This window comes from Hippopotamus amphibius, chromosome 6 (genome assembly GCF_030028045.1).
Source record: "Hippopotamus amphibius kiboko isolate mHipAmp2 chromosome 6, mHipAmp2.hap2, whole genome shotgun sequence".
In the NCBI taxonomy this organism is placed as follows: domain Eukaryota; kingdom Metazoa; phylum Chordata; class Mammalia; order Artiodactyla; family Hippopotamidae; genus Hippopotamus; species Hippopotamus amphibius.
Window position 1 is genome coordinate 159215859 of NC_080191.1, and position 26188 is coordinate 159242046.

Consider the following 26188-nt stretch of genomic DNA (forward strand, 5'->3'; position numbering starts at 1 on the left):
GAGGAAGAGCCCCCAGAGAATCTAGCTTTAAAGGTCAGCGGGGTTTTATCGCAGACATTTTATCACGGGCATGTTATGCCCACCTGATGTAAAAATCTGATAACATTGTGTTGTCAAGGATCTAGAGAGACAGGATGTTTCACACATTGCTGGTAGAGTGAGGATTGATAGAACCGCAGTACGTTGGTCAAATTTAGTAGGTTGGAAGTGGGCTGTATTGTTAGACCCCCAAGTAAACCCCTAAAATTCAGTGTCTTAAAATCAAGAAACTTATTTATCTCCTGCATAAAAGTCCCAGGTGAGTATATCAGATCAGCAGTGTAGTTCTGCTCTTGGCAGTCAGAGATCCAGGGTGATGGTGGCTCTGTCAGGTTTAACATATGGCCTCCAAATTTGCCCTATTCATCGCTACCACCAGTCACCCAAGTGGAAGGAAGGAAAAAGGGAATGCGGAGGAGGTGTGACTTGGCCTTAAGGCACCAGCCAGGAAGCAGCATACATCATTTTCACTCACATTCTACTGGTGACAGTTTAGTCATATGGTCACAACTAATTGAGAAGTCTCAACAAGGCAGCTACGAGCCTTCTACAACTCTGTTACAACAGAAGAAGGAAAGAACAGATTTTGGTGACAGCTAATATTCTACCAGATATACCTATCCTTGGGCCGAGCAACTCTACTTCTACATATATGCTCTAGAGTAGCCATTCTCAATCGGGGCTTCTGCAAATGAATTAAACCCTACACAAAATTATTTGAGTGACTATTTTCTCAATTCCCCCAAGGATAAAACACAGCTAGAATCATTCTAGATGCCTATGGGAGAAGTTAATTCCTTACACACAACGAATACCTTAGGGTGTTATGGCTTAATGCCATTAGCTGAGAAAAGCTGCCCTAAAGGGTCTCTCACACATGTGCACAAGGAAATGTTTGTTATGCATCTTATGTAATAGTGGAAAGAGTCTAAATTTCATTAATAAGAGAACAAGATAACAAGATTATGGTATTTGTACAATAGGGTACTATATAGTAGTTAAAGAACAAGGGATATAATGTATCAGTATGTATAAATCTCTAGGGACTTCCCTGGTGGTGCAGTGGTTAAGAATCCACCTGCTAATGCAGGGGACATGGGTCTGAGCCCTGGTCAGGGAAGATCCCACATGCCGCGAAGCAACTAAGCCCGTGCGCCACAGCTACTGAGCCTGTGCTCTAGAGCCCACATGCCACAACTACTGAAGCCCGCACACCTAGAGCCCATGCTCCGCAACAGGAGAAGCCACCGCAATGAGAAGCCTGAGCACCACGATGAAGAGTCACCCCCACTTGCCACAACTAGAGAAAGCTCATGTGCAGCAACGAAGACCCAACATAGCCAAAAATAAAGTTCTCTTTAACAACAAAAAAAAGTATAAACCTCAAAAATAATATTAAGCAAAAATAAGTTACAAAAAGACTCAAATTATATGACCTCACTTGTATTAATTAATCTAATCTCTATTAATGTTGTAAACATGTGAACGTGTATGCTGTGTATGGATGCACGTGTGTTCACAAATGTAAAGCCAGGCCTGGGCGTGGTCAACAAATTTGAGGTGTAATGACTTCTCATGTCACAGGGAGGGGAATAAGATCAGAGCAGGATATACAAAAGGCTTCATCTGTTTCTGTAATGCTTTATTTCTTTAAGAAATGACTTGGATGGACCTAGAGATTATCATACTAAGTGAAGTAAGAGAAAGACAAATACCATATGATGTCACAGATATGTGGAATCTTAAAAAATGATACAAATGAACTTATTTACAAAACAGAAACAGCCTCACAGACATTGAAAACAAATTTATGGTTACCAAAGGGGAAAGGTGGGGAGATGGATAAATTAGGAGTTTGGGGTTAACAGATACACACTACAATATATAAGATAGGTAAACAACAAGGACTTACTGTATAGCACAGGCAACTATATTGAATATCTTCTAATAACCTATAATGGAAAAGAATATATATATATATATGAATCACTTTGCTGTACACCAGAAATTAACACAACACTGTAAATCAACATATCAATTTTTAAAAATGACTTATAAATGTTAAAATTTAATGAAGCTTGGCAGTGAGTACACAGGTGCTTCTAAAATCATTTGCTGTACTTTTTGGTGGCCTTTAAGTATTTCATAATAAAAAAAGCTTTAGTATCATAGGAACAAAGCATTTCTTCTTTCAATGCAGATATGTGCAACTCAACAGAAAAATCTTGAGGATTTATATAGATACAGAGATAGAGATAGAAATAGAGACAGAGATAGAGATGTATAGATATATATCTACTGAGAATTCCTTAAGCACCTCTGGCCATCCGGTGGAAGAAAAAAAACTTTTTTTAGCACACCTCAAGCCACCTCTCCAAGGCATACTAGTACTTCCAACCATGCTACCCAAAAGCCGCATTATCTGATACCTTCATATAAAATAAAAATCTTCAAAAATCTCCCTGAATACTTCAAATATGTTGATTATAGGTTTTTAAAAAATGGATGAGCACTCTACAAGCCTGGTTCAAGGCCTCAGTGCACTATGGTACTACCTCAGCCTGTCGAAGGATAGCCTGGGCCAAAGACTTAACTTATTAACATGGTATTTATTACAAAGCATCCCCCTCTTGAAGTATATTTGTGGTGTGAAGTGTTTTGGGGGGTAATATTCTCCAACCTTCAGGCAAGGGGCTAGAGAATCTATGTTGCAATGCAGAATTGTATAAATTTTTAAATATATTTATGTTACATAATGTACTCAATATACTCATTTATTCAATATTTGATGGAGATACAATGGAGCTAAAACAGACACGTTTCCTGCCCTCATGGGGTTTAGAGTCCTGGATAAACATCAATCCAAATTTAAACTATAACTATGGTATGTACTGGAAAAGAAAGGTTAATGCTACATCTGAAGATCAGTTGGAGTTAGCGAGGCGAAGATGGTGGAAATGGGCAGAGGAGAGAGCTCTCCAAGCAGAGGAACAACAAACGGCAGGTGGTGGGAGAAGGAAGGGAAGGTCTCCAGGAGACCATGTCATAGGTCTTTACAATAAGAGCAAAAACCAACCATTGCAAGGTTTTAAAAGGTGAATGGGTTAAAGATTGAAAAATCAAATTTGCATTTTGAAAACTTCCCTGAGGCTGGCAGACTGGAGAAAAGAATTAGAGACAGCTAGAATGGAAGTGAAGAGTCTAGCTAGGAGTGACTGTTATCAGCCAGGATGGTGGCTTGGACTAGAACTGTGGTGGAAAAGATGGAGAAAAGTGGATGGACTCATGAGAAATGAAAGAGGTCAAATCGACAAAACTTGTTGATGGATTAGATACTGTGGGATGAGAAAGTGAGGTATCATGGGTAACCCCTTGGTTTCTGGTTGCAGAACTGGATGGATGATGGTTCCATTCATTGACATAAGCAATGCTGTACTGCAGCAGCCAGTCCCCCAATACCCTCCTCTACCCAGCTTGTCAGGAGCTAATGTCAAGTGTGATCACCCCACATCTGCTGCGGCACTCTTGAATTCTTCTGCCAGTTATAAAAACAAAATTTCTCTTTTACAGATCAATTTTGTAATGAAAGTCATTTTCATGGAATGACTTTTTTTTTAAGAACTTTTATTGAGATACAGTTAACAGACAATAAACAGCATATATTTAGAGTGTACAATTTGGTGTCCCAATCTTCCAATTCATTCCCTCCCAACCCTCCCCGCATTCCTCACTTGGTGTCCATATGTTTGTTCTCTACATCTGTGTCTCTATTTCTGCCTTGAATTTCCTCGTTCATAGTTGTTAGCATTTGCCTTATATATTGAGGTGCTCCTATACTGGGTGCATATATATATATTTTTTTAATTTTAATTTTATTTATTTATTATTTTGGGGGGTACACCAAGTTCAATCATCTGTTTTTATACACATATCCCCGTATTCCCTCCCTTCCTTGACTCCCCCCGCCTCGAGTCCCCCCCACCCTCCCCTGCATATATATTTATAGTTGTCATTTCCTCTTCTTGGATGGATCCCTTGATATTTATGTAGTGTCCTTTCTTGTCTCTTGTAATATTTTTTATTTTAAAGTCTATTTTATCTGATATGAGTATTGCTACTCCAGCTTTCTTTTGATTTTCATTTACATGGAATATCTTTTTCCATCCTCTCACTTTCCGTCTGTATGTGTCCCTAGGTCAGAAGTAGGTCTCTTGTAGACAGCATATATATGGGTCTTGTTTTTGTATCCATTCAGCCAGTTGGTGTCTTCTGGTTGGTGCATTTAGTCCATTTACATTCAAGGTAATTATTGATATGTATGTTCCTATTACCATTTTCTTAATTGTTTTATTGTTGTTTTTGTAGGTCCTTTTCTTCTCTTAAGTTTCCTGCTTAGAGAAGTTCCTTTAGCATTTGTTGTAGGGCTGGTTTGGTGGTGCTGAATTCTCTTAGCTGTTGCTTGTCTGTAAAGCTTTTGATTTCCCCATGGAATCTGAATGAGATCCTTGCTGGGTAGAGTATTCTTGGTTGTAGGTTCTTCCCTTTCACACTTTAAATATATCATGCCACTCCCTTCTGGCTTGCAGAGTTTCTGCTGAGAAATCAGCTGTTAACCTTATGGGAGTTCCCTTGGATGTTATTTGTCGTTTTTCCCTTGTTGCTTTTAATAACTTTTCTCTGTCTTTAATTTTTGTCAATTTGACTACTATATGTCTTGGTGTCTTTCTCCTTGGGTTTATCCTGCCTGGCACTCCCTGTGCTTCCTGAACTTGGGTAGCTATTTCCTTTCCCATGTTAGGGAAGTTTTCAACAATAATCTCTTCCAATATTTTCTCGGGTCCTTTCTCTCTCTCTTCTCCTTCTGGGACCCCCATAATGTGAATGTTGGTGCGTTTAACATTGTCCCAGAGGTCTCTTAGGCTGTCTTCAGTTCTTTTCATTCTTTTCTCTGTATTCTTTTCTGCATCAGTGATTATCACCATTCTGTCTTCCAGGTCACTTATTCGCCCTTCTGCCTCAGTTAAGCTGCTATTGGTTCCTTCTAGTGTTTTTTTTTTTGCAACTTAAACTAGAAATTTATTGTTTCACAGTTCTGGAGGCTAGAAGTCATAGATCAAGGTGCCAGCAGAGTGGATTTCTTTTGAAGCCTCTTTCTCCTTGGTTTGTAGATGGTTGTCTTTTCCCTGTGTCTTCACACCATCTTCCCTTTGTACAGGTCCGGGTTCAAATGTCCTGTTCTTTTAAGGACACCAGTCATATTGGAGTAGGGTCCTCCCAATGACCTCATTTTAATTAAACTATCACTTTAAAGACCTTATCTCTAAATACAGTCATATTCAGATGTATTGGGGGTTAGGACTTCAACCTATAAACTTTGGAGGCACACATAACACTGCCCACCAGTCCGTGTGACCTAGTGAGGATTGCAATTCACCTCTACTGTTTATATTACATGTGATCAGAGAGCAGTAACTTATCATTCTGAGTCAGTTGAGTTTCTTGGTTTCTAGCAACAGAAACTAATTTTAGCTAATTTAATCAGAAAACATTTATTAAAGCTATCAGTGTCAAACAGAAACTCCAAGAGGGCCAGCGAACCAGCTTGAAGATGACCAGATAAACCCTATATTACAAATCAAGACACTGCACTGAACACGTAAAGCTCTCTCTTCCATCACCAGTGCTCTGGTTGCTGTATGCGCATTCCTAACCTCACAGTCACCTAGCGTGGCTGCCAGAGACAGTGATTCCTGCCTCTGGAAACCGGGTGCAGTACAGGGATCCTGCTGCTGCTTTCACCAGAATGGCGTCTCACATAAGCCTTCATTGTAGCATAGATTCTGGGTCAAATTCTGACAGACACATCTGTGGGCGGAGGGTCTTCCAACATCAGTGTTATAGCGCTCAGGGAAAATGGGAAAATGAGTATTTTGTATTTTCAACTTCTATATTGAAGTTGGTTTCTGCCTCCCAGCAAAACTCACTCATGAGGCTGGGCATCATTTATTTTAATGTGGTTGGGGATGACAGAAAGTATCACTTGGTTCAGGTAGAAACTCAGAGATAATAGTTTTAGCAGATGCATGGGTCCCCACTTTTTTCAGCATCCTTAAGAAGTACCGGTGATGATTAGGCTCCCTTTGCCTGCCTCCTGAAACATTCTCCACTCTCTCTGCCCTGCTGCATGACTGGGAAGTTAGCCTCCTGTGGACTACTTCCTCTGGGCTCCCTCGCCCACTGGCTTCCAGTTTGTGGGACCAACTCTAGTGTATTTTTTATTTCAGTTATTGTGTTGCATATCTCTGTTTGTTTGCTCTTTAATTCTTCTAGGTCTTTGGTAAACTTTTTGATCTTTGCATCCAGTCTTTTTTCAAAGTCCTGAATCATCTTCACCATCATCATTCTGAATTCTTTTTCTGTCTATCTTCTCTTCATTTAGTTGTTTTTCTGGTATTTTATCTTGTCCCTTCATCTGGTACAAAGTCCTCTGCTTTTTCATTTTCTCTATCTTTCTGTGGCTGTTGTTTTCAGTTCCACAGAAGGAAATACTGCTGATACTGCTTGATACTGCTGTCTGCCCTCTTGCGGGGGAAGCTATCGAGGAGGCTTGTGTGTGCTTCCTGATGGGAGGGACTGGAATAAGACTTTTCAAAAAAATTAGTTGGACTTCCCTGGTGGCCCAGTGGTTAAGAATTTATACCTGCCAATGCAGGGGACACGGATTCAATCCTTGGGCTGGGAATATCCCACCTATAGCGGACCAACTAAGCCTGTGTGCCACAACTACTGAGCCTGTGTGCCACAACTACTGAAGCTGTGCACCCAGAGCCCATCTGTGTTCCACATCAACAGAAGCCACTGCAATGAGAAGCCTGCATACCACAAGAGAGTAGCCCCCGCTTGCCGCAACTAGAGAAAGCCTGCACACAGCAACGAAGACCCAGCACAGCCAATAAATAAATAAATAAGTAAATTTATATTTTAAAAAAGAAAGAAAGAAAAGGAGTGGTACTATTTTTTTTTAACATACAATAAACTGCACATATTTAGAGTGTACAATTTGGTATCCCAATTCCCCAATTCATTCCCTCCCAACCCTCCCTGCTTTTCCCACTTGGTGTCCATATGTTTGTTCTCTACATCTGTGTCTCTATTTATGCCTTGCACACTGGTTGATTTGTACCATTTTTCTAAAGTCCGCATATATGTGTTAATACACGATTTTTGTTTTTCTCTTTCTGACTCACTTCACTCTGTGTGACAGTCTCTAGGTCCATCCATGTCTCTACAAATGTCCCAGTTTCATTCCTTTTTACAGTTGAGTAATATTCCATTGTATATATGTACCACATCTTTTTTATCCATTCATCTGTTGATGGACATTTAGGTTGCTTCCATGTCCTGGCTACTGTAAATAGTGCTGCAATGAACATTGGGGTGCATGTGTCTTTTTGAATTATGCTGTTGTCTGGGTATATGCCCAGCAGTGGGATTGCTGGGTCATGTGGTAGTGCTATTTATAGTTTTGCAGGGAACCTCCATACTCTTCTCCATAGTGGCTGTATCAATTTACATTCCCACCAACAGTGCAAGAGCGTTCCCTTTTCTCCACACCCTCTCCAGCATTTACTGTTTCTAGATTTTCTAATGATGCCCATTCTAACCAGTGTGAGGTGATACTCATTGTAGTTTGGATTTGCATTTCTCTAAGAATTAGGGATGAGGAGCAGTTTTCATGTGCCTCTTGGGCACCTGTATGTCTTTTTTGGAGAAAGGCCTATTTAGGTCTTCTGCCCATTTTTGGATTGGGTTGTTTGTTTTTTTGATATTGAGCTGGATGAACTGTTTACATATATTAATCCTTTGTTGATTTGTTTGCAAATATTTTCTCCCATTTTGAGGGGTGTCTTTTCGTCTTGCTTTTAGTTTCCTTTGCTGTGCAGAAGCTTTGACGTTTCATTAGGTCCCACTTATTTATTTTTGTTTTTATTTCCATCACACTAGAGGGTGGATCAAAAAAAGATCTTGCTGTGATTTATGTTGAAGAGTGTTCTTCCTATGTTTTCCTCTAGGAGTTTTATACTGACTGGCGTTACATTTAGGTCTTGAATCCATTTTGAGTTTATTTTTGTGTATGGTGTTAGGAGTGTTCTAATTTCATTCTTTTACCTGTAGCTGTCCAGTTTTCCCAGCACCACTTATTGAAGAGGCTGCCTTTTCTCCATTGTATATCCTTAGCTCCTTTGTCATAGATTAGTTGACCATAGTTTATCTCTGGGCTTTCTATCCTGTTCCATTGATCTGTATTTCTGTTTTTGTGCCAGTACCATACTGTCTTGATCACTGTAGCCTTGTAGTACAGCCTGAAGTCAGGAAGCCTGATGCCATCAACTCCGTCTTTCCATCTCAAGATTGCTTTGGCTATTCGGGGTTTTTTGCGTTTCCATACAAATTGTAAAATTTCTTGCTCTAGTTCTGTGAAAAATGCCATTGGTAATTTGATGGGGATTTCATTGAATCTGTAAATTGCTTTGGGTACTATAGTCATTTTCACAATGTTGATTCTTCCAATCCAAGAGCATGGTATGTCCCTCCATCTGTTTGTGTCGTCTTTGATTTCTTTCATTAGTGTCTTATACTCTTCTGAGTACAGGTCTTTTACCTCCTTGGTTAGGTTTATTCCTAGGTATTTTATTCTTTTTGTTGCAATGGTGAATGGGATTATTTCCTTAATTTCTCTTTCTGATCTTTCATTGTTAGCGTATAGAAATGCAAGAGATTTCTGTGTGTTAATTTTTTAAAAATTAATGAATAAATGGAATCTTTTATTTAACATCATGGAACCAATATAGTACCACAGAATAACACGCCTCTTTAATGGTCTCAGGCAAATTAGGAAAGAAGAGAAGAAGGTTTAAGATGTAAACAATGCTGAATGATAGCCAAATAACATCATAGCATGTTATAGAGACAAAGGTTTCACAGAATTTTTAACAGAGAATTGCGTGGGAGAAGCTGAGTGTTCACACAGTACACAGTAGTATAGGCTTGTTATGATCAGTCATATCCCATATTCACTTCAAGAAGTTACACACCCCTCACCTTTGTAGTAATAACCTCCCAAGTTCATTAGCAGAAGGGGTAGTAGTTAAAATGAAATGAAGAACTGCTTTTTAAAAAATGTTTAAGAACTATTACATTGAGATACATTATCAAATTAGCTCAACAAATTTGGAACACTCAATTGGTGTTCCAAAAACTAGCTCTGTATTATAAAGAGTGGGAAAAAATGATAGCAATTATCTAATTTTAATAAAGCAATATTATCCACTACATAAAATTAGTGTTGTGTTGATTCTGTAGTCTCTTATGTAATAATCTATAAATTTATTTTAATTTTATAGTGGTATGAGAATTATAAGCATAAGGACTTTATACATGGTTTTATGAATATACATATTTAAGAAATATTAAAATATAAATAATTTAAGTCAACATCAGGGGTTTAGGAGAATTGCTTCTCTTAAAAGAAGTTTGAGTCTTATTCAAGTCTGGGAAACACTGGGCTATGAAATTAAACTTTAGCTTGGTATACAAGACCTTCTGAGATCTGGCCCCACGTAATAACCACATCATTTCCTGTCACTCTCCTACTCAAATATGAGGTCCAAATATGACAACACTGTAATTTCCATGTTTTTTACTCTAGCTGTTCCCTCTACCCAGAACAATCATCTAAATCTACTCAGCTCAAATAACAAGTATCACAGTTTACAGACAGGCCTTGGGATTTTCCTCCTCCCAGAATGACAACAGGATCACTTACTCAAGTGAATAAAAGAATGCAGAACATCTAACATTTCTATTGATAAAATGTGCATGAGGTGTTTTCCCACATTGTGACATATGGACTGGGCACCTGTCAGGTCACAAACGAGAGGCAAAAGGGTTCCACTAAGCCAGAGAAGCCAGAACCGATAGTCCAGCCAAGATGAAGCCTTCTCACTAGAACAGGCCTAGAGAGATGGGAAGAGTGGTCCCTCCCAGTCATTCCCCAAAGCTTCTCAGGTGTGTTGCTTTATAAATATGGGTCCCTGATTAGAAGAAGAGATAAACAACTTTGGTCTACATTGGTGATAACCTTTCTGGTATGAATGTCCGTTCAGGAAAATTTAAAACTGATGTAGGCTGTGTTTATTTTTCATTCAAAACAACTCGCTTATTGAATTCCATGAAGAAAAACTATGTACTCTTAAAACACAAATTATACACATTATCGATTTGCAAGACCACCAATGACAGTAATCAACATTGCCCTTCTACTAAAATGTTACTGTCTGAGTGTATTTGAGAGGTAACAATACCAAAGCATGTTTTTAAACTCTCATCTTAAAATTAGATCTAGATGGATGGCATATGGTCTGCAGCTGGTAGCCCACTGATCTAAAGAAAAAGAAAGGAAAAAAGGCAGTCTAAGTTTATATTGCTCAGGGATTCAGAAACAGCTTGAAATTGATAGCTCTTTTACCTTCTATTTCTTTGTGGGTTCTTAACAGTTCTAATCAAACTTCAGGTATAAAATATTTATGTAAAAAAACACATCTCGTTTATTTTTTAAATTTCTTGATTTATTTCTACATATGCTGCAGCAGTCTATATTCTATCTGTGGCAAGTCTAAGACAAAATTTTCAAGTTTTCTTTTCAACTACTAAGCCTGCGCTCTAGAGCCCGTGTGCCACAACCACTGAGCCCACAAGCTGTAACCACTGAGGCCCACACACCTAGAGCCCGTGCTCCACAACAAGAGAACCCACTGCAATGAAGCCCGAGTACTGCAACAGAGTAGTCCCCGCATGCCGCAACTAGACAAAGCCCACTTACAGCAACAGACCCAACGTAGCCAAAAATCAATCAATCAATCAATCAATCAATCAATCAATCCATGGAGTATTAGTCCTGCAAGATATTCTGAGAAAAATAAATTTCCAAAAGTCAACTATGTCTGGGAAATTATGTACATGCTATTCAAGTCACGTTAACATTTTAGTTAAATACGCTAAGTCCTACAGTAATAAAACCTGTTTCTCTTTGTTTAATTCAGCATTTCTCAGGCTTAACTTGAACAATGAAAAAAAAATTTTCAGAAAGGCGTTGAGCATCCTGTAGAACTAGTGTTCTGCTGAAAATGCTCTGAGAAATGCTGATCCAAAGTCATCTTTTAAAAAAGAAAGAATAAATAAACTTCCTGAAGGGGAAAGAATTCTCCAAAGGTGAAGAGTGGTGCTGAGGAGAGCAGAAGGATGGTCCTTGTCAGGATGCAGCTGAGTGAATACTCTTCTGCTCGTGGGAACTGGGGTTGATTCCATTGACTCAGACATTTTAAGTCCTGATTCCGTTCAGGATGAAGAAACCTGAACAATCTTGAGAGAGCAATAATAACAATAACAACTACTCTTACTGCCATTTTTACTGTTACTGCCACTCCAGTTCATTAGTTGCTTAGGATGGGATAGGAAATGTACAAATATATCTCGAACCACATGAAACTCCTGCATGGCAGATTTTATCCTCTCAACCTCAGAGAGGAGAAAACTGAGGCAGAGAGAAGGTGACATGATTCTAGTAGTAACAGAATTTGCTCCTAGACCTTTCTTACTATCTCATACCAACTAGTCTGAAAAGCTTCTTCACTGAAGCAACATCTCCCTTGGTTCTCCTAGCCACTGATGACACTCCCTGGAGCCTTCCCTAACAGAAATCATTCTAGAATAAAACAGGTTAAACCACTGATGACTCTGGCCCACTTACCCATATGTCTGGTTTCCACCAGGAAACAAATATTTGCACATTCTAAATCTGACAAGACCAGTGATCACCTAGGCATGGCATGGTGTTTTGAAATTACTTCCTAAGGCTCTTTAAGAATCAAACAAGAAAATTAACCTTAACACTGAAAGGCAAACTTAAATACCAACCAAGGCCAAGCAGGTAACATAGATGAGGGGAGCTGGTCAAGAATAAGACAATAGTTGGTGACAGAAACTGTGATGATCTAGAGAGAAGTATTCTCCATCCAAAGGGCTTAACCACTTCTTAGCTTTCGCAGAAAGCATTGTTCTCAAGCAGAAATGTGAGCCCAGTATTGCTTGATCTTAGTTTTCAAATGAAGCCAGAAATACAGTATTTACATGAAATCTCCCAATTTTTAAAATGTTGACAACTAACTAATTTCCTAAAAACACCAGCAGGGCCAAAAACAACATGAATTACAGGCTGATCAGTCATGACCTTATAAAGCAACTTCTACGGAAAACTCTGTGATCTCCCCTCCACCCACCCCACTCCCTCCTCCAGCATATACCTGGGTCCAATTTGCTTTTGACACACTCAAAAAATCAAAAGTTAAGACTTGCCAGTACAGAAGTCATATTCAAACCTCAGAATCTGAAGTTGATTATACAAAAGGAGACCACCCCCACCTCCAATTTTTTTGAAAGATGGCAGCAGGGTCAAAATAAGTGCGTGTGCCACCTGAAGGCAATAGCAGTCATTTTGTGCCTTTTCTATGGTGCATTATATGCCAGAGTGACTCTAAAGTATGAGGAGGCCATTAGCACTGCTCCAGTGACCAAATATTTGTTTCGTCCCCCTCTCCAAGCTGATTTGTCAGATTTCTTTTGGAGACCAGGTTCAGGTCTAGTTAGGCACAGGGTGGGGTAGTCCTCCATGATATTCTGTTGTCACTGGCGGTGCTCATTAGAGAGATGGCTAATGCCACCTGACACCTGAATTATTCAAAGCTAGGGCTTAAGGTGTGGCCTGTGGTCTTTTAAGGTCAACATCATAGCTAAGTCCCCAGAGAAGAGCCAAGGAGAGGAAGATGGAAAGAGGCTGGCTCCATGGGGAAGGATTCCTCCTCTGCCTCACTCTCCACCTGCTACTTCAAGGTAAGATGGGACAAGAGAAGGACACAGCATCCATATAACTTCTGGGAAACAGAGAAACCAGGCTAGTTTTAATTTCTAGACAGTCAATGACTGGGTGTTCATTTTGGTAAAAATGGAAACTCATGATACTGACAGCTTTGTTGCTCTTTGGAAGGTCCTAACAGATAGTTGACGCTTCTCTTAAGCTATTTCTCCACTCCTCATACTTCTATGGGCCTCTTCCCTTTCCCCATGTTGTTCTCTTTCCAGGCATATAATCTACCCTACAGTTTCTGAGTATCAACTGATGGTGAGAAGAAGAAAATTCTTTCTCAGTTCTCTTAAGCAAATGAAAAGAAAGATGCCAAGAGGAAGGAGGTAGATGAGAAGATTTGTTGTGAAAGAGGGCAACTTTTTCAGTACAATTTTCCCAGTCTAGAGTAATTTCTTGTTCATTATTGAGAATAAGCAATGAGGGACAGGACAAAATCAGAGACAGATAAAAACAGACTCAAACAGATGTTACCACATACATTCTCTGTTTCTGCCCCACAAAGTAGGATAAGAAAGGAGTTGGGTATAAGACGGGTATCAAGGAGCTCTTTTAAAGATAGACTCAGTGGTGATGAGTCTTGAGTTTTAGAAGAGAACAATCATAGCACAAAGCAAGGACAGAATATATACCATTAAATTGAAAATAGAGTTCCTTCCTTAAGGTCCCACAGATTTCTCACTACCTACCTGATTGTTTCTCTCACCATTAATTCTTGACTATCTATGCCCTGTTCATATAATAACGAAGAGAACTGTGATTGCAAAATCTGTCACTGACATTCACCCAAACGGCTCAAGGACAAAGGTTTGTGGTGAGGTTGTTAAGAACACAGCGGGACACTAAAAAGTGGTAGTCAGGGTTGAGTTTGCATACACATTTAGACGAGTTTTGCATGGAGAGAGAGAGAATGGAATTGAGGATGGAGCCCTGACTTAGCTCACCTCATCAACTTCCACCATTTGCCTACCAGCCCAACCCACGCTCCCTGGTCCAGGAAGGAGGAGTCTAGACGTTTCTCCCATGACCCCTGTTGTCTCTCTGTGCAGAAACACTTCCAAGACCCCAGTGCTGACACTCCTTTCACAGTCTCTGCTCTCTACAGGAAGAGGAGACACTTTCAGTATCAACTGCTCAGGATTCGACCAGCACGGGGTGGATCCTGCTGCGTTCCAAGCAGTGTTTGACAGAAAGGCCTTCCGTCCAGTCACCAACTTCAGCAGCCCCACTCATGTCAATGTCTCCTTCACCCTGTCTGCCATCCTGGAAGTAGTAAGTCCTGACCCAACTCTGTAATGGTCTAGTGGTGAGCAATGGGTCCCCAACTGGATTTTGTAAAATTAAGAGCTCTGTCTAAGGGGTAGAGAGGAATGTAAGGGAATGCTACAATGACATCACTGCAGGTAAAAGCTCTCCCTTTTTGGGAATATGCCTCAAGACACATAATCCCAATGGACTCTTATACTGGTGCTTTCACTTACATGTCTCATATACCCTGGATTATGTGACCTATGGTTTTTAGTGGCTTACGATTAAAAATCATAATTGCCACACAGAACAGCCTTGTAAATGAGTAAGAGGTGACATTGGACCTGACTTCATAAAATTAATGATCCTGAATGAAAATTGTTTTTCCAGGATGCACAGCTTCAACTGATGACATCGTTCCTGTGGCTAAATGCGGTATGATAGACTGTTTCTCCTTTGCTATAGTACCTCCCTTTTTCCACTCCAGGGTCCAACTTTGCAGATTAAAATGGATAAAGCTGAGAATACTCACAAATTAGACAAATTCATACAGAGCCAGACCAATAATGAAACCATAAAACTTCCTGATTATTCTGCCAGTTTAAGCAGGGCAGAGATGGGGCTCAGGAAGCAAGTGGCATAAACCAAGGTCATGGAAGCCAATACATAAGTGGCTTCATCCCAGGGAATCCAAAGCCAAGCTCAAGGTCTCCCTACACAGGGAGAAGTGGAAGCAGGTAAAACTTTGTCATTGACATTGTGACAGCTGTCACCAGAGAGGAGGTGGGAAAGTAAAGAAATGAGTAAAAAAGGAAATGTAAAGTGCAAGAGACACTAAAACCAGTTCCCACCCCCTGTTTGTCCCACACCACGATTTCCTGTAGATCTGGTACAATCCATTCATTGGGTGGAACCCAGAGGAATGTGGGGGCATCAGGAAGCTGAGCATGGCAGCTGAGAACCTGTGGCTTCCAGATATCTTCATCGAGGAGTTGTGAGTATCAGGGCTGAAAAAAGCAAGGAGACCATATCTCCAGGGAAGAGCATGAGTAACCAATAGGGGCCACACAAAGACTCAGCTTAGAAAGGAGCAGCGTCTGAAAGTCCCAGAACATGGCAAGAGGTGGAAGGGGGAGGTGAGATGAGTGGGGCTGGAGCACAGGAATGGGTGCTCCAGAAGGCCACGTCTGATGGGAAACCCACAGCACTCACCTCCCTGTCCCTCTCACACACAGCATGGACACGGATCAGACCCCTAGAGGTCTCATGGCGTACGCCAACAGTGACGGTCACGTCCGATACAGCAAACCCATGCGGGTGAGCAGCATCTGCAACCTGGACATCTTCTACTTCCCCTTTGATGAACAGAACTGCACCCTCACCTTAAGCTCTTTTGTCTACACAGGTGAGTGAGGCTCACGTGTTGAAAGGCAGAGAAAGGGTTTGGGAAGAAGAGGACATAAAGCTGGGAACAGTGAGGGAATTTCACTCAAAGGGATGTGGAAGCTAAGTGGTAAGGAATCCAACAGTCTGGGCAAAGGGGTTGGGAGCGTTGGGGGAGGCTGAGTTGTCTGCATCTCCTTTGCAGCGGAGAACATGGTCCTGGGCATGGAGCAGGATGTGCAGGAGATTTCGAAAACATCACAGAACATCATCGGGAACAAAGGGGAGTGGGTACTTCAGGGTATCCATCAAAGAATGAAGAAGACAACTGTGGGCACCAACGTGTTTAACAAAATCATCTTCTATGTGAGCTCAGGGGCCCTGGACGGGATCTTCTCCTAAGATGCGTAGCTTATGTCCTCCACCAGAATGTAAGCTCTCCCACAAGAAAATACGCTCCACGGGGGCACAGGTTGTTATTACTTTTCTCACTGATAAATCTCCAGTACCTAAAACAGTACCTGGCACTCAGTAAACACTGACTGAATGGATCTTCCCTGAGGAAGAAACAAAGCTCCCATGGCAGTGATTTACAGTGAGCGTGAACCTCCGCCCCCTGCCAGGGCTGTTAGAACTTTCTGGAGGTCAGGAATTTATGTGTGTATGTATGTATTTTTTATTGGCTGTGTTGGGTCTATATGGCTGCACGCGGGCTTTCTCTAGTTGCGGAGAGCAGGAGCTGCTCTTCTTTGTGGCGCACGGGCTTCTCATTGTGGTTTCTTCTCTTGCTGCGGAGCACGGGCTCTAGGTGGGTGGGCTCAGTAGTTGTGGCTCGATGGCTCTAGAGAACAGGCTCAGTAGTTGTGGCTCATGGGCTTAGTTGCTCTGAGGCATGTGGGATCTTCCCAGACCAGGGCTCAAACCCGTGTCCCCTCCACTGGCAGGTGGATTCTTAACCACTGCACCACCAGGGAAGCCCCTATATTTATTTTTTTTAAAGAGGTGGTGGAAAAGTTATGAAACACTGTCTTAGGGATATTATTATTCCAAATCCTGGTGACCCCAAACTGTCTGCTCTATCTTGCTTTCCCTTCCACTGGCTTTCAATGTCCACCAGCAAAGTCACTAGAGACTAGACCTTGATGAGGAAAGCAAGCAGAAACACAATGCACACAATACCTAAGAATCTGGTCCCTGCTAAGAGCACACTGGTAGGAATAAAAATTTAGGTGGAGAAAGTTGACACTTGGGCCGGGAAGGAATGAGATACATTTCAGTGGTAAGCAGCATAGTAGAATCCAACCGAGGAAAGGCGGCGTGGTGATTAAGATGGCTCTGCTGGAGAGGCAGGACACAGAAAAGGACGTGAGGTAATGTTTCCTTACTAGAAAGTTGGATCTGGGACAAATCTCAACTCTTGCTCTTAACTGGCTTGGCAGCCTCCCAACCTTCTCCTCAGCTGCCGCCCTCTCTCCTCCCCACCAGGTGGCCATCAGGCGCAGGCCCAGCCTCTACATCATAAACCTCCTGGTGCCCAGTAGCTTTCTGATTGCCATCGACGCCCTCAGCTTCTACCTGCCGGCAGGAAGCGAGAACCGTGCCCCATTCAAGATGACACTCCTGCTGGGCTACAACGTCTTCCTGCTCTTGATGAATGACTTACTCCCTGCCAGTGGCACCCCCCTCATCAGTATGGCCCCTCCCTCCATCAGGAGAAGAAAAGCAAGGTGGCGGGTGGGGTGGGGAGAGAGACCAATGAAACCAGGTCAGAATAAAAACAGATCCTGGAAAAGGGCCCTCTGGGAAAAGAGGAATCAAAAAGTCCTGGCTGGTGCCTCTGGCCCTCAGGCAGGCCCAACTTCCCTCCAGGTGTCTACTTTGCCCTGTGTCTGTCACTGATGGTGGTCAGCCTGATGGAGACCATCTTCATCACCTACCTGCTGCACCTGGCCACCACCCAGCCCCCACCCATGCCTCGCTGGCTCCATTCCCTGCTTCTACGCTGCACCAGCCCCGGGAAATGCTGCCCTGCTGCGCCCCAGAAGGGAAACACGGGCCTGGGCCTCAGCCCCGCACACCTGCCTGGTGAGGGAAATCCTCACTGCCCACACTTCCTCTTCTATCACTGCCCCTTCTCTGCTCCCGCCTCCTTCCCTGTCCTCACAACCCGCCAGCTGACCTTGGTAGCCCATGGCTGAGTCTCTGTCTCTCCGCAGGTGTGAAGGAGCCCGTGGAGTTGGTGGGGAAGGTTCCAAGTCCCAGAGAGGCAGAGCTAAATGGCTGCCCTGGGTCAGCGAGGGCCCAGCAGGAAGACGAGGCTCAGAAGCAGCACCTGGTCAGCCTGTGGGTGCGGTTCAGCCACATGATGGACACCTTGCTCTTCCGCCTCTACCTGCTCTTCATGGCCACCTCCATCACCACGGTCATCGTCCTCTGGAACACCTAGGCAGATGCCCACCTTTGAGTTCCAGGCAAGAGCTTCTCTTGCCTCCAGGAACCATTCAGGCTCTCATCTCTGTCCAAATCCCACCTTACAGCCCTGGCAACCACCTTATTTTCAACCCAGTCCTTCTGTGCAGTTTCAGACCAGTCCTGCATGGTTTCCTAAGCCCTCCCGAGTCAGGTCCTTGCTCCTGCATGCCGTCAGCTCCCCTCAGCCTTCCCACGAGTCCTGCCTGCCTGGCTCCTCAGGATTCAGCTTCTTGGAATACTTCCTTGATCAAATCTCCTCCAATAAACCCCTCTGCAGAAAGCACTGGCTCTTCTCTGCATTATATTACAGTTTCAAAAACCTGAGGTTGAGAGTCTTCTTGTAGAAACTTCTCATTACCAAAGTAAGAAGGATTTTTCTTGTTGTTGTTGTTGTTTTTAAAGTCTATTAGACAACACGTGAAAGTGGGGAGGGGGAGAGAAGGGGCAAAAATCTATTACAAGGAATTATAATAAAATAGGAATTAACCTCCTAAATCCAGTTATCCTGGATTTAAGCTTCAGAAATCAATAATGAATCAGGCATCTCTTGTTTAAAGAGTGAAGCCTTTTGTCACAGCCTGACATATGACTCATTCATCATTAAACACTCATAGTGTTAACATAATCCTGAATTCTGCTAACTGTCTGTGTTGCAATTAGAGTTGATCCATTCTTAATCATGCTAAGAAAAGAACACTGGGCCGAGGAGAACACATTTGAAAATGGCATCTGTGTTACTTGGGAGTAACACAGATGCCCCCATATGAACTGGAAAATTCCCCTTCCTAGCACTTGCCTTATCATTTTGAAAGTCTTTATCTCTTGGCCCATTATCTCCAATAGCTTCCTGGGGGAAGCAGAGACTCCACTGTATCCCATGCACCAGAGCTGTGGCATGATTTGCTGGATACCAGGTTCAGAACAGCATAGATTCGAGAGCAACTTAATTACAACCTGAACACAGTCTTTCATTTCAGCAACCATTTCTTTTCCTTTCTTTAGTTTCTTCTACTACTTTCTATCTGAAGCCTAAATTTCCCAGGTCATAACAGGCTAGGAGTAAAAAGAAAGTCACAATATTGTTCCCTAAAGTATATTTCCCTGGTTCTTCCTCTCTACTGCTCTTCCCCAAACTCCTTTGGCTTCTTCTGGTCACTGGTGGCAAGGTCCCCAAACACTGGCAAGGCCGCCCATGTCCACTAGAAGTGCTGCTGCTGCTGTTGGAGCCTGAGGTCCTACCCCAGTGTTCGATGCAGGAGATTCTGGTTCCTCAGAGCCCAGGCCACTGGAAGGCTGAACCCACAGTGCAGGTCTTCCCACTGGGTGCTGAGTCACCAGGACCAGCTGTAATTTGCTCTTTCCTTGCAGTTCCCTTCTGCTGGGACTCAGGTGAAAGTCCATGGGAATCTGGGCATATTGAGGCAGAAATACCCTGCTATACTCTGAATGGCTCCTTTTGCTCAGGCTCCTGGTCTTCCAATTAAACTTGTGTCCCTTAATTCTCCTTTTATATTTCTCTGGGGTTTTTTTGTTTGTTTGTTTTTAATTTCAGGAAGGTCTTTGGCTCTTCAGTTTCTAGAATCTTGTCAAATACTCCCTTCACCATCACCAGCCCTCCGGGCATGTGGAAGATCTAGCTAAGCTTAAATCGGGAGCCCTGACGTTCACCTAAATAAATCAGCATGTCTATTACTATTTTGGATATCTGTTATTTTGGCAGTTCTTCAACTCACAGTTTTCTACAAAGTGGGCCTTTAGAAAGGACACAGTATAGGGACTTCCCTGGTGGCTCAGTGGTTAAGAATCTGCCTGCCAATGCAGGGGACACCAGTTCAATCCCTGGTCGTGGAAGAACCCACATACTGCAGAGCAACTAAGCCCGTGCATCACAATTACTGAGCCTGCACTCTAGAGCCCGCAAGCCACAACTAATGAGCCCATGTGCCACAACTACTGAAGCCCACAAGCCTAGAGCCTGCACACTGCAATGAAGAATAACCCCCGTTCGCCACAACTAGAGAAAGTCCACCCACAGCGACGAAGACCCAAAGCAGCCAATGAATAAAAATAAATTTTAGAAGAAAAAAGAAAAAACATCTTAAAAAAAAAAAGAAAAGAAAGGACACAGTATAGGTATAATAACAATCAACCTTTATTAAGTTATTAATATGTGACAGGCACTTTTCTAAGTGCTTTATATGAATAAGCACTTTTAATTGTTACAGTAACCCTATGAAGTAGGAACTATAGATCCACAAATACCTTGGAGCCAAACGTGGAATTTGCAGATTTTAAAAAGGTAACAATCATGCACGTACTGTATATTACTAACCCCCAAGTCAGGTATGGAATAGCACCCTCTAATCAAACACAATATTTCTGCAGTGAAATCTATGACTATTCACACTCAGTAGCAAAAATGAAACTATGGATAGTCTCACATGAGTTCAGGCCAGGCTTTGCCACCAAATAATTTATGAAAAATAATTTGGTTTTCAAAGCCCTTTAGGTTTTAAAACTGTGGTTTTGTATTATTATCCCCATTTTATATTCAAATAAATGAGATGAAATAACTGAGAAAATGAAGCACAGAGAAGTGCAGTGACGGCCACTGAGCCATCTCCCAAATTTCCACACCTAGTCAGGTGACAGAGCTGCAGTTTGAATCAAGGCAGCTAGCTTGAGACATGGGACTCAGCCTCTGCCACACGGCCCTCCAGACTGAGGATGAAAGCAGACTCTCCAAGAGTCCCATGTTGAGACATCAATCTACTTCAAGTCCTTTTTTCTTTTTAATATTTATTTATTTGGCTGCACTGGGTCTTAGTGGCAGCACGCGGGATCCTCTTGCCACATGTGGGATCTTTAGTTGCAGCGTTCAAACTCTTAGTTGCAGCATGTGGGATCTAGCTCCCTGACCAGGGATCGAACACAGGCCCCATGCATGGGGAGCATGGAGTCTTAGCCACTGGACCACCAGGGAAGTCCCCCATTTCAAGTCTCCATCAGCAAACACGATAGGAGAATTAAAACAGGAAGAGCAAGTCCCTGAATAGGGTCTTTAAGACAAACTTTCTTTTTGATTTCCTTTTACTCCCTCTCTCAGTCTTTTCTACTTCTCACCCCTCCCTCCCACCCTCATCATAAGTCATAACACCCAAGTTCACTACCTGCACTTCCTCCACTGCTTTCTGGAGTATATATTTCCCCAAATCTGATCTGGGCAAGTCCTCTTTCTTTTGTATTCTCTATGGATTTAGCTTTTTGCTGCTGATATCTATTGCCAGATACTTTTGAATGCTCCACTCCTGTGCCCTATCCTGAGACAGTCACCTCACCTGCACACTCATCCTTGACTTTGCTGGGTAGCTCACTTATCCAGATTTCAAGAGGTTCTAAAATTATGTGAGATCCATTTGCTTCATTTTCTTTTTTCCACCTATCTTCATGGTACATATTTCTCTACTTATTTTCTTCACATTTTTTCCATTACATAGCTTTATGTTTTATTTGAATAGTATATACGCACTTTATCTTTTTTGACATGGATTAAGATGCTAAATCTTCTTTCAGTAAAAGAAGGCATGATATAATTATAGTGATTTTATTTTTTCCAAAATCAAAATCTAAACACATGATCTTAACACACAATGGATAATCATACAGAACCTTTGAAATCAGAGAGCTTCCAGAAAATTAACAAATGTGGTAGCTGTCTTTCTATTCCATCTATAAAAGAATCACATGATAAGCACACTTTGTGCTAATGACCTTCCTCTTATTACGTGGCAAATCTTTGAAAGCCTTTGCAAGGTAATTTATGACCTCTTTAGGAAAATCTGCTGACAGGTCCTGCCTGGGCCATCTTGCATTTGACGGCCTGTTTCTACCAACAGCTCCTCACTTGTCACTCATCTGCAGCGCAACCCTGTGGTTCATGCACACATTTTTGTTCACTTACTTTTTCTCTAAACCATTATAAGCAGTATTTCTTCATGTTTTCTACATATTTTTTTGGTTCCATATTAACCCAACATTAAAGTGTATTATCATCTCATTATTGTCTGCCTCTCTCTCCTCTTCCTGAAGACCCATTTTAGGATATGAAGTTACAGACTTCATTTCAAACCTATCCGTTTCCTCCTCTCTGATTTATGATTCTCCCTTCGATAAACTCTCTTCTTTGATCATTCATTGGCACTGGTTCTTCTATACAGCAGGGAAAAAAACAGCATAGTATAGAGACTTTGGGATCTGGCAGCCCTGGGTTCTAATTTGATTCCATTACTTGCACAAGTAGCTTAACCTTACAAGCTTAAATTTCTTCATTTGTGAAATGGAGCCGATAACACAGATTAAATTATTTTTAAAATATGGATTTAAAAAACTATTTATAGGCTTACAGAAACTAGAAAGCCTAATGTGACACTCTAGAGAGCATCTTTTCACCATGCAGACTGACACCTAGAGTGCAAAATTGACTTCTAGGTGGGAGGCACTAGACACAAAGAATTATAGACTTTCTAGCATAACCCCCTCATTTTTTAGATGAGAAAAATGTAATGGAGAAAAGTTAAGTGATAAGTATGGGGCTGTCACACTTCAAGAGAACCCAGCCCTGTTAAAGTGGCAGCCACAGGTGAGTGGCTGTCCTGGGTTCTTTCCCCAGGTGCCTCTAAGGAGTCCCAGGACCCTCCTTTCTGTTCCAGGCACCATAGCCAACTTGACTTCAGCTAGTGACTCACCCTGCAGTTTGGATGTTGTGGCTGCCTCCATGCTCCTGGATCTTTAGCCCTGGCCAATGGCCTCTGTATGGAATTGTCACCCATCAAGGCTGCAAAAAAATGGCCCTCACTTCCCCTCTCTCTTCTACCAGCTCCTGCCCTTGCCAGGTTACAGGCTATATTCCCAAATCTGGTCCCTCAGGGTCCCAGATATATGGGGCCACCAGAGGGCCATGCAGTGTGATCCCCCTTGGAATAAGCTAAGGTGAAAGGTGTTGGTATCTGACCTGCAAAACTACAGCTCCTGTCCCTACTGTTTACCTTTGGAGCCAAACGTTGTCTAGGCCCAGGGATTTCATTTGTGGAAACCTAGAGGCCTAATATTCTAGTCCACGAGACTCCCCAGCTGTAGAGTCATGAAAAGAGCAAGGAAAGAACAAGGGAACTAGACTGACCTGGGTGTGAATCTGGATTCTACCAATTTCCACCTGGGTGGACACTGAGCAAGATTTAGATTTTTTTTCTTACTTCTCTGTACTTCAGTTTTCTAATCTGTAAAATTGGGAGTAACAGTGCTGACCTCTCAAAGCAGTTGTGAGGATATGAACACTGTAAGTAAAGTCCATAACGCAGTATAGAGCACATGGCACAAACTCAATAAATGGTAGCTCTGGTTAGGCCATTGTGAGCCTGGCCTTTATTGGAAACTTAGAGGTGGCAGTCAGAAATAAAAGGCCAGGCCCTGGCTGCAGCTCTCTGGAGGCTCCCTACTGCAGACTGCTGCGCTTCTGCCAACCCCCAGCTCCACCAAACTGCACCCAAGGTGGAGGCCCACAGCTCAGCCACACCATGGGAATAGCAGGTAATTTCTCTGATATGGCCTCAGGACTCCCATGAGGATCCCAATCACCTTTCTTACATCTGCCAAAGGTACCTGTGTCTCTCTCCCCATCCATAATGAACTGACAGGCCAGATATTTAACTAACATTTATTGAACATCTTTTCATGCCTGTTGGCCACCAGGATATTTTCATTGGAGAAATGTCTATTTAGGTCTTCTGTCCATTTTTTAATTGGGTTGTTTGGGTTTTTTGATATTGAGTTGTATAAGTTGTTTATATATGTTGGATATTAAACCCTTATCACTAATCATCAGAGAAATGCAAATCAAAACCACAATGAAATATCACCTCATACTGTCAGAATGGCTATCATCAAAAAGTCTACAAATAACAAATGTTGGTGAGGATATGGAGAAAAGGGAACCCTAGTAAACGGTTGGTGGGAATGTAAATTGGTACAGCCACTGTGGAAAACAGTATGGAGATTCCTCAAAAAATTAAGAACAGAACTACCATATGATCCAACAATTCCATTCCTGGATATATATCTGAAGAAAATGAAAACATTAATTTGAAATGATTCATGAACCCAATGTTTACTGCAGCATTATTTACAATAGCCAAAATATGGAAGCAACCTAAGTGTCCATCAACAGAGGAATGGATAAAGAAGATGGGAGATAGATAGATATAGATATAGAGATATGATTGAATGCTACTGTAATATTATATAATATACTATATAATAATACATATATGTAATGGAATACTACTCAGCCACAAAAAAGAATGAAATTCTGCCATTTGCAAAAACATGGATGGACCTAGAGGGTATTATATTTAGTGAAATAAGTCACACAGAGAAAGACAAATACTGTATGTTTTCATTTACATGTGAAATCTAAAAACAAACAAACAAACAAAAGAATGTAACAAAACAGAAACAGACTTACAGATATGGAGAACAAACTAGTGGTTACCAGTGGGGAGAGGGAAGCGGGGAGGGGCAAGATAGGGATGGGGATTAAGAGGCATAAACTATTATGTATAAAATAAGCTACAAGGATATATTGTACAGCACAGAGAATATAGCCAATATTTTATAATATTTTAAATGGAGTATAATCTATCAAAATATTGAATTACTATTTGTACACCTGAAACTAATGTAATAACTACATTTCAATTTTTAAATTCAATTTAACTTTATTATTCTTTTAATAAATTTACTTATTTATTTATTGGCTGTGTTGGGTCTTCGTTCTGGTGCGCAGGCTCCTCATTGCCATGGCTCCTCTTGTTGTGGAGCACGGGCTCTAGGTGTGCAGGCTTCAGTAGTTGTGGCACGTGAGCTCAATAGTTGTGGCTTGAGGGCTCTAGAGCACAGGCTCAGTAGTTGTGACGCACAGGCTTTGTTGCTCCACAGCATGTGGGATCGAACCCATGTCCTCTGCATTGGCAGGCAGATTCTTAACCACGGCGTCACCAGGGAAGCCCCTACATTTCAGTTTTAAAAGCATTTATTGACTACTTACTATTATATACCATACACTGGGGATCCAAAGGGAAAAAAAAAAGATGTTTCCTTCTCTCCATGAGATTACAGAGCAGGAGGAGAGACACACATGTAAAGAGATGTTTCTGGTTTAAGGGTCAGAACAGCCTTCAGGAGCACATACGCACGTGTGTGTGCGTGTGTGTGTGTGTGTGTGTGTGTGTGTGTGTGTGTGTGTATGTGTGTGTGTGTAAGAGACAGAAGGAGAGAGAGAGATTGAGGAAGGCTTCACAGAAGACTGGCTGCTTGAGCTGAGCTAAATCTTTAAGAATTTATTAGTGGGACAAGAGATCAATGGTAGAATGTGTATTTTAGGTCGAGGGAATGTGGAGAAGTAAAATCACATATTGAGTGTCGGGAAGCTATTTAGTATGTAGTGTTTCTCCCTGTGTAGTCTAAGATCCACCTGCATTAGAATCAGCTGTGGATCTAGTTTAAAATTTAAATTCCTGAGCACTACTGCCTGCAATCCTGGTTCCAGGCTAAGATTTTGATTTAGGGCCAGAGTGGCGAGGGTGAGGCACATCAGGTAATTCTGATACATATTAAAGATAAGAATAACTCTTTTATAACATAATATCCAAAGTGGGACTTCTCTGATGGTCCAGCAGTTAAGATTCCAAGCTCCCAAGGCAGGGGGCCCAGGTTTGATCCCTGGTCCGGGAACTAGATCCCGCATGCTGCAACTAAAGATCCTGCATGCTGCAACTAAAGATCCCACGTGCTACAACTAAGACCTGGCATAGCCAAATAAATAAATAAATATTTAAAAAAATAAAATAAAATCCAAAGCAAAATGATGCAGAGATAGGTGGGACTTAAGTCAGGGAGTCCTTTTCATCATGCTAAGGAGTGAGATTTCATCCTACAGGCCAGTGGTTCTCTAAGTGTGGTCCCAGAATAAGCAGCTGCAACATCACCTGAAATTCTCAGTTTTAGCAATCT

At 41.9% G+C, this 26188-nt stretch overlaps 2 protein-coding genes across 10 annotated transcripts in view; one reads left to right on the plus strand and one right to left on the minus strand.

The window, feature by feature from the left end:
* ABCC5 (ATP binding cassette subfamily C member 5) overlaps nt 1-26188 on the minus strand; it is a 188660-nt gene that overhangs the window by 81214 nt on the left and 81258 nt on the right. For 3 of the 9 annotated variants that reach the window (XM_057739770.1, XM_057739772.1, XM_057739775.1), the window contains one exon: nt 1952-1991. The exons of 5 other annotated variants lie outside the window; for them this stretch is intronic. The gene's annotated coding sequence lies outside the window, so the exon portion shown is untranslated. Of the gene's footprint in view, nt 1-1951; nt 1992-17828; nt 18050-26188 lie in introns of those variants that run through there. One more of the 9 variants, XM_057739777.1, reaches the window with a different exon arrangement.
* LOC130855795 (5-hydroxytryptamine receptor 3C-like) lies at nt 12921-18383 on the plus strand. Its single transcript, XM_057739785.1, has 9 exons — nt 12921-12987; nt 14124-14290; nt 14657-14701; nt 15151-15260; nt 15502-15671; nt 15855-16015; nt 17135-17339; nt 17519-17734; nt 17866-18383. The coding sequence occupies exons 1-9, from the start codon at nt 12921-12923 to the stop codon at nt 18093-18095; spliced, it is 1371 nt and encodes a 456-aa protein (XP_057595768.1). The 3' UTR covers nt 18096-18383.

Excerpts from the sequence above, each read along its gene's own strand:
- LOC130855795 (XM_057739785.1), top strand. The coding sequence starts at position 12,921 with ATGGAAAGAGGCTGGCTCCATGGGGAAGGATTCCTCCTCTGCCTCACT. Across the intron at positions 14,702-15,150 it reads CGTTCCTGTGGCTAAATGCG|ATCTGGTACAATCCATTCAT; the intron begins GTATGATAGACT and ends GATTTCCTGTAG. Across the intron at positions 15,261-15,501 it reads GATATCTTCATCGAGGAGTT|CATGGACACGGATCAGACCC; the intron begins GTGAGTATCAGG and ends TCTCACACACAG.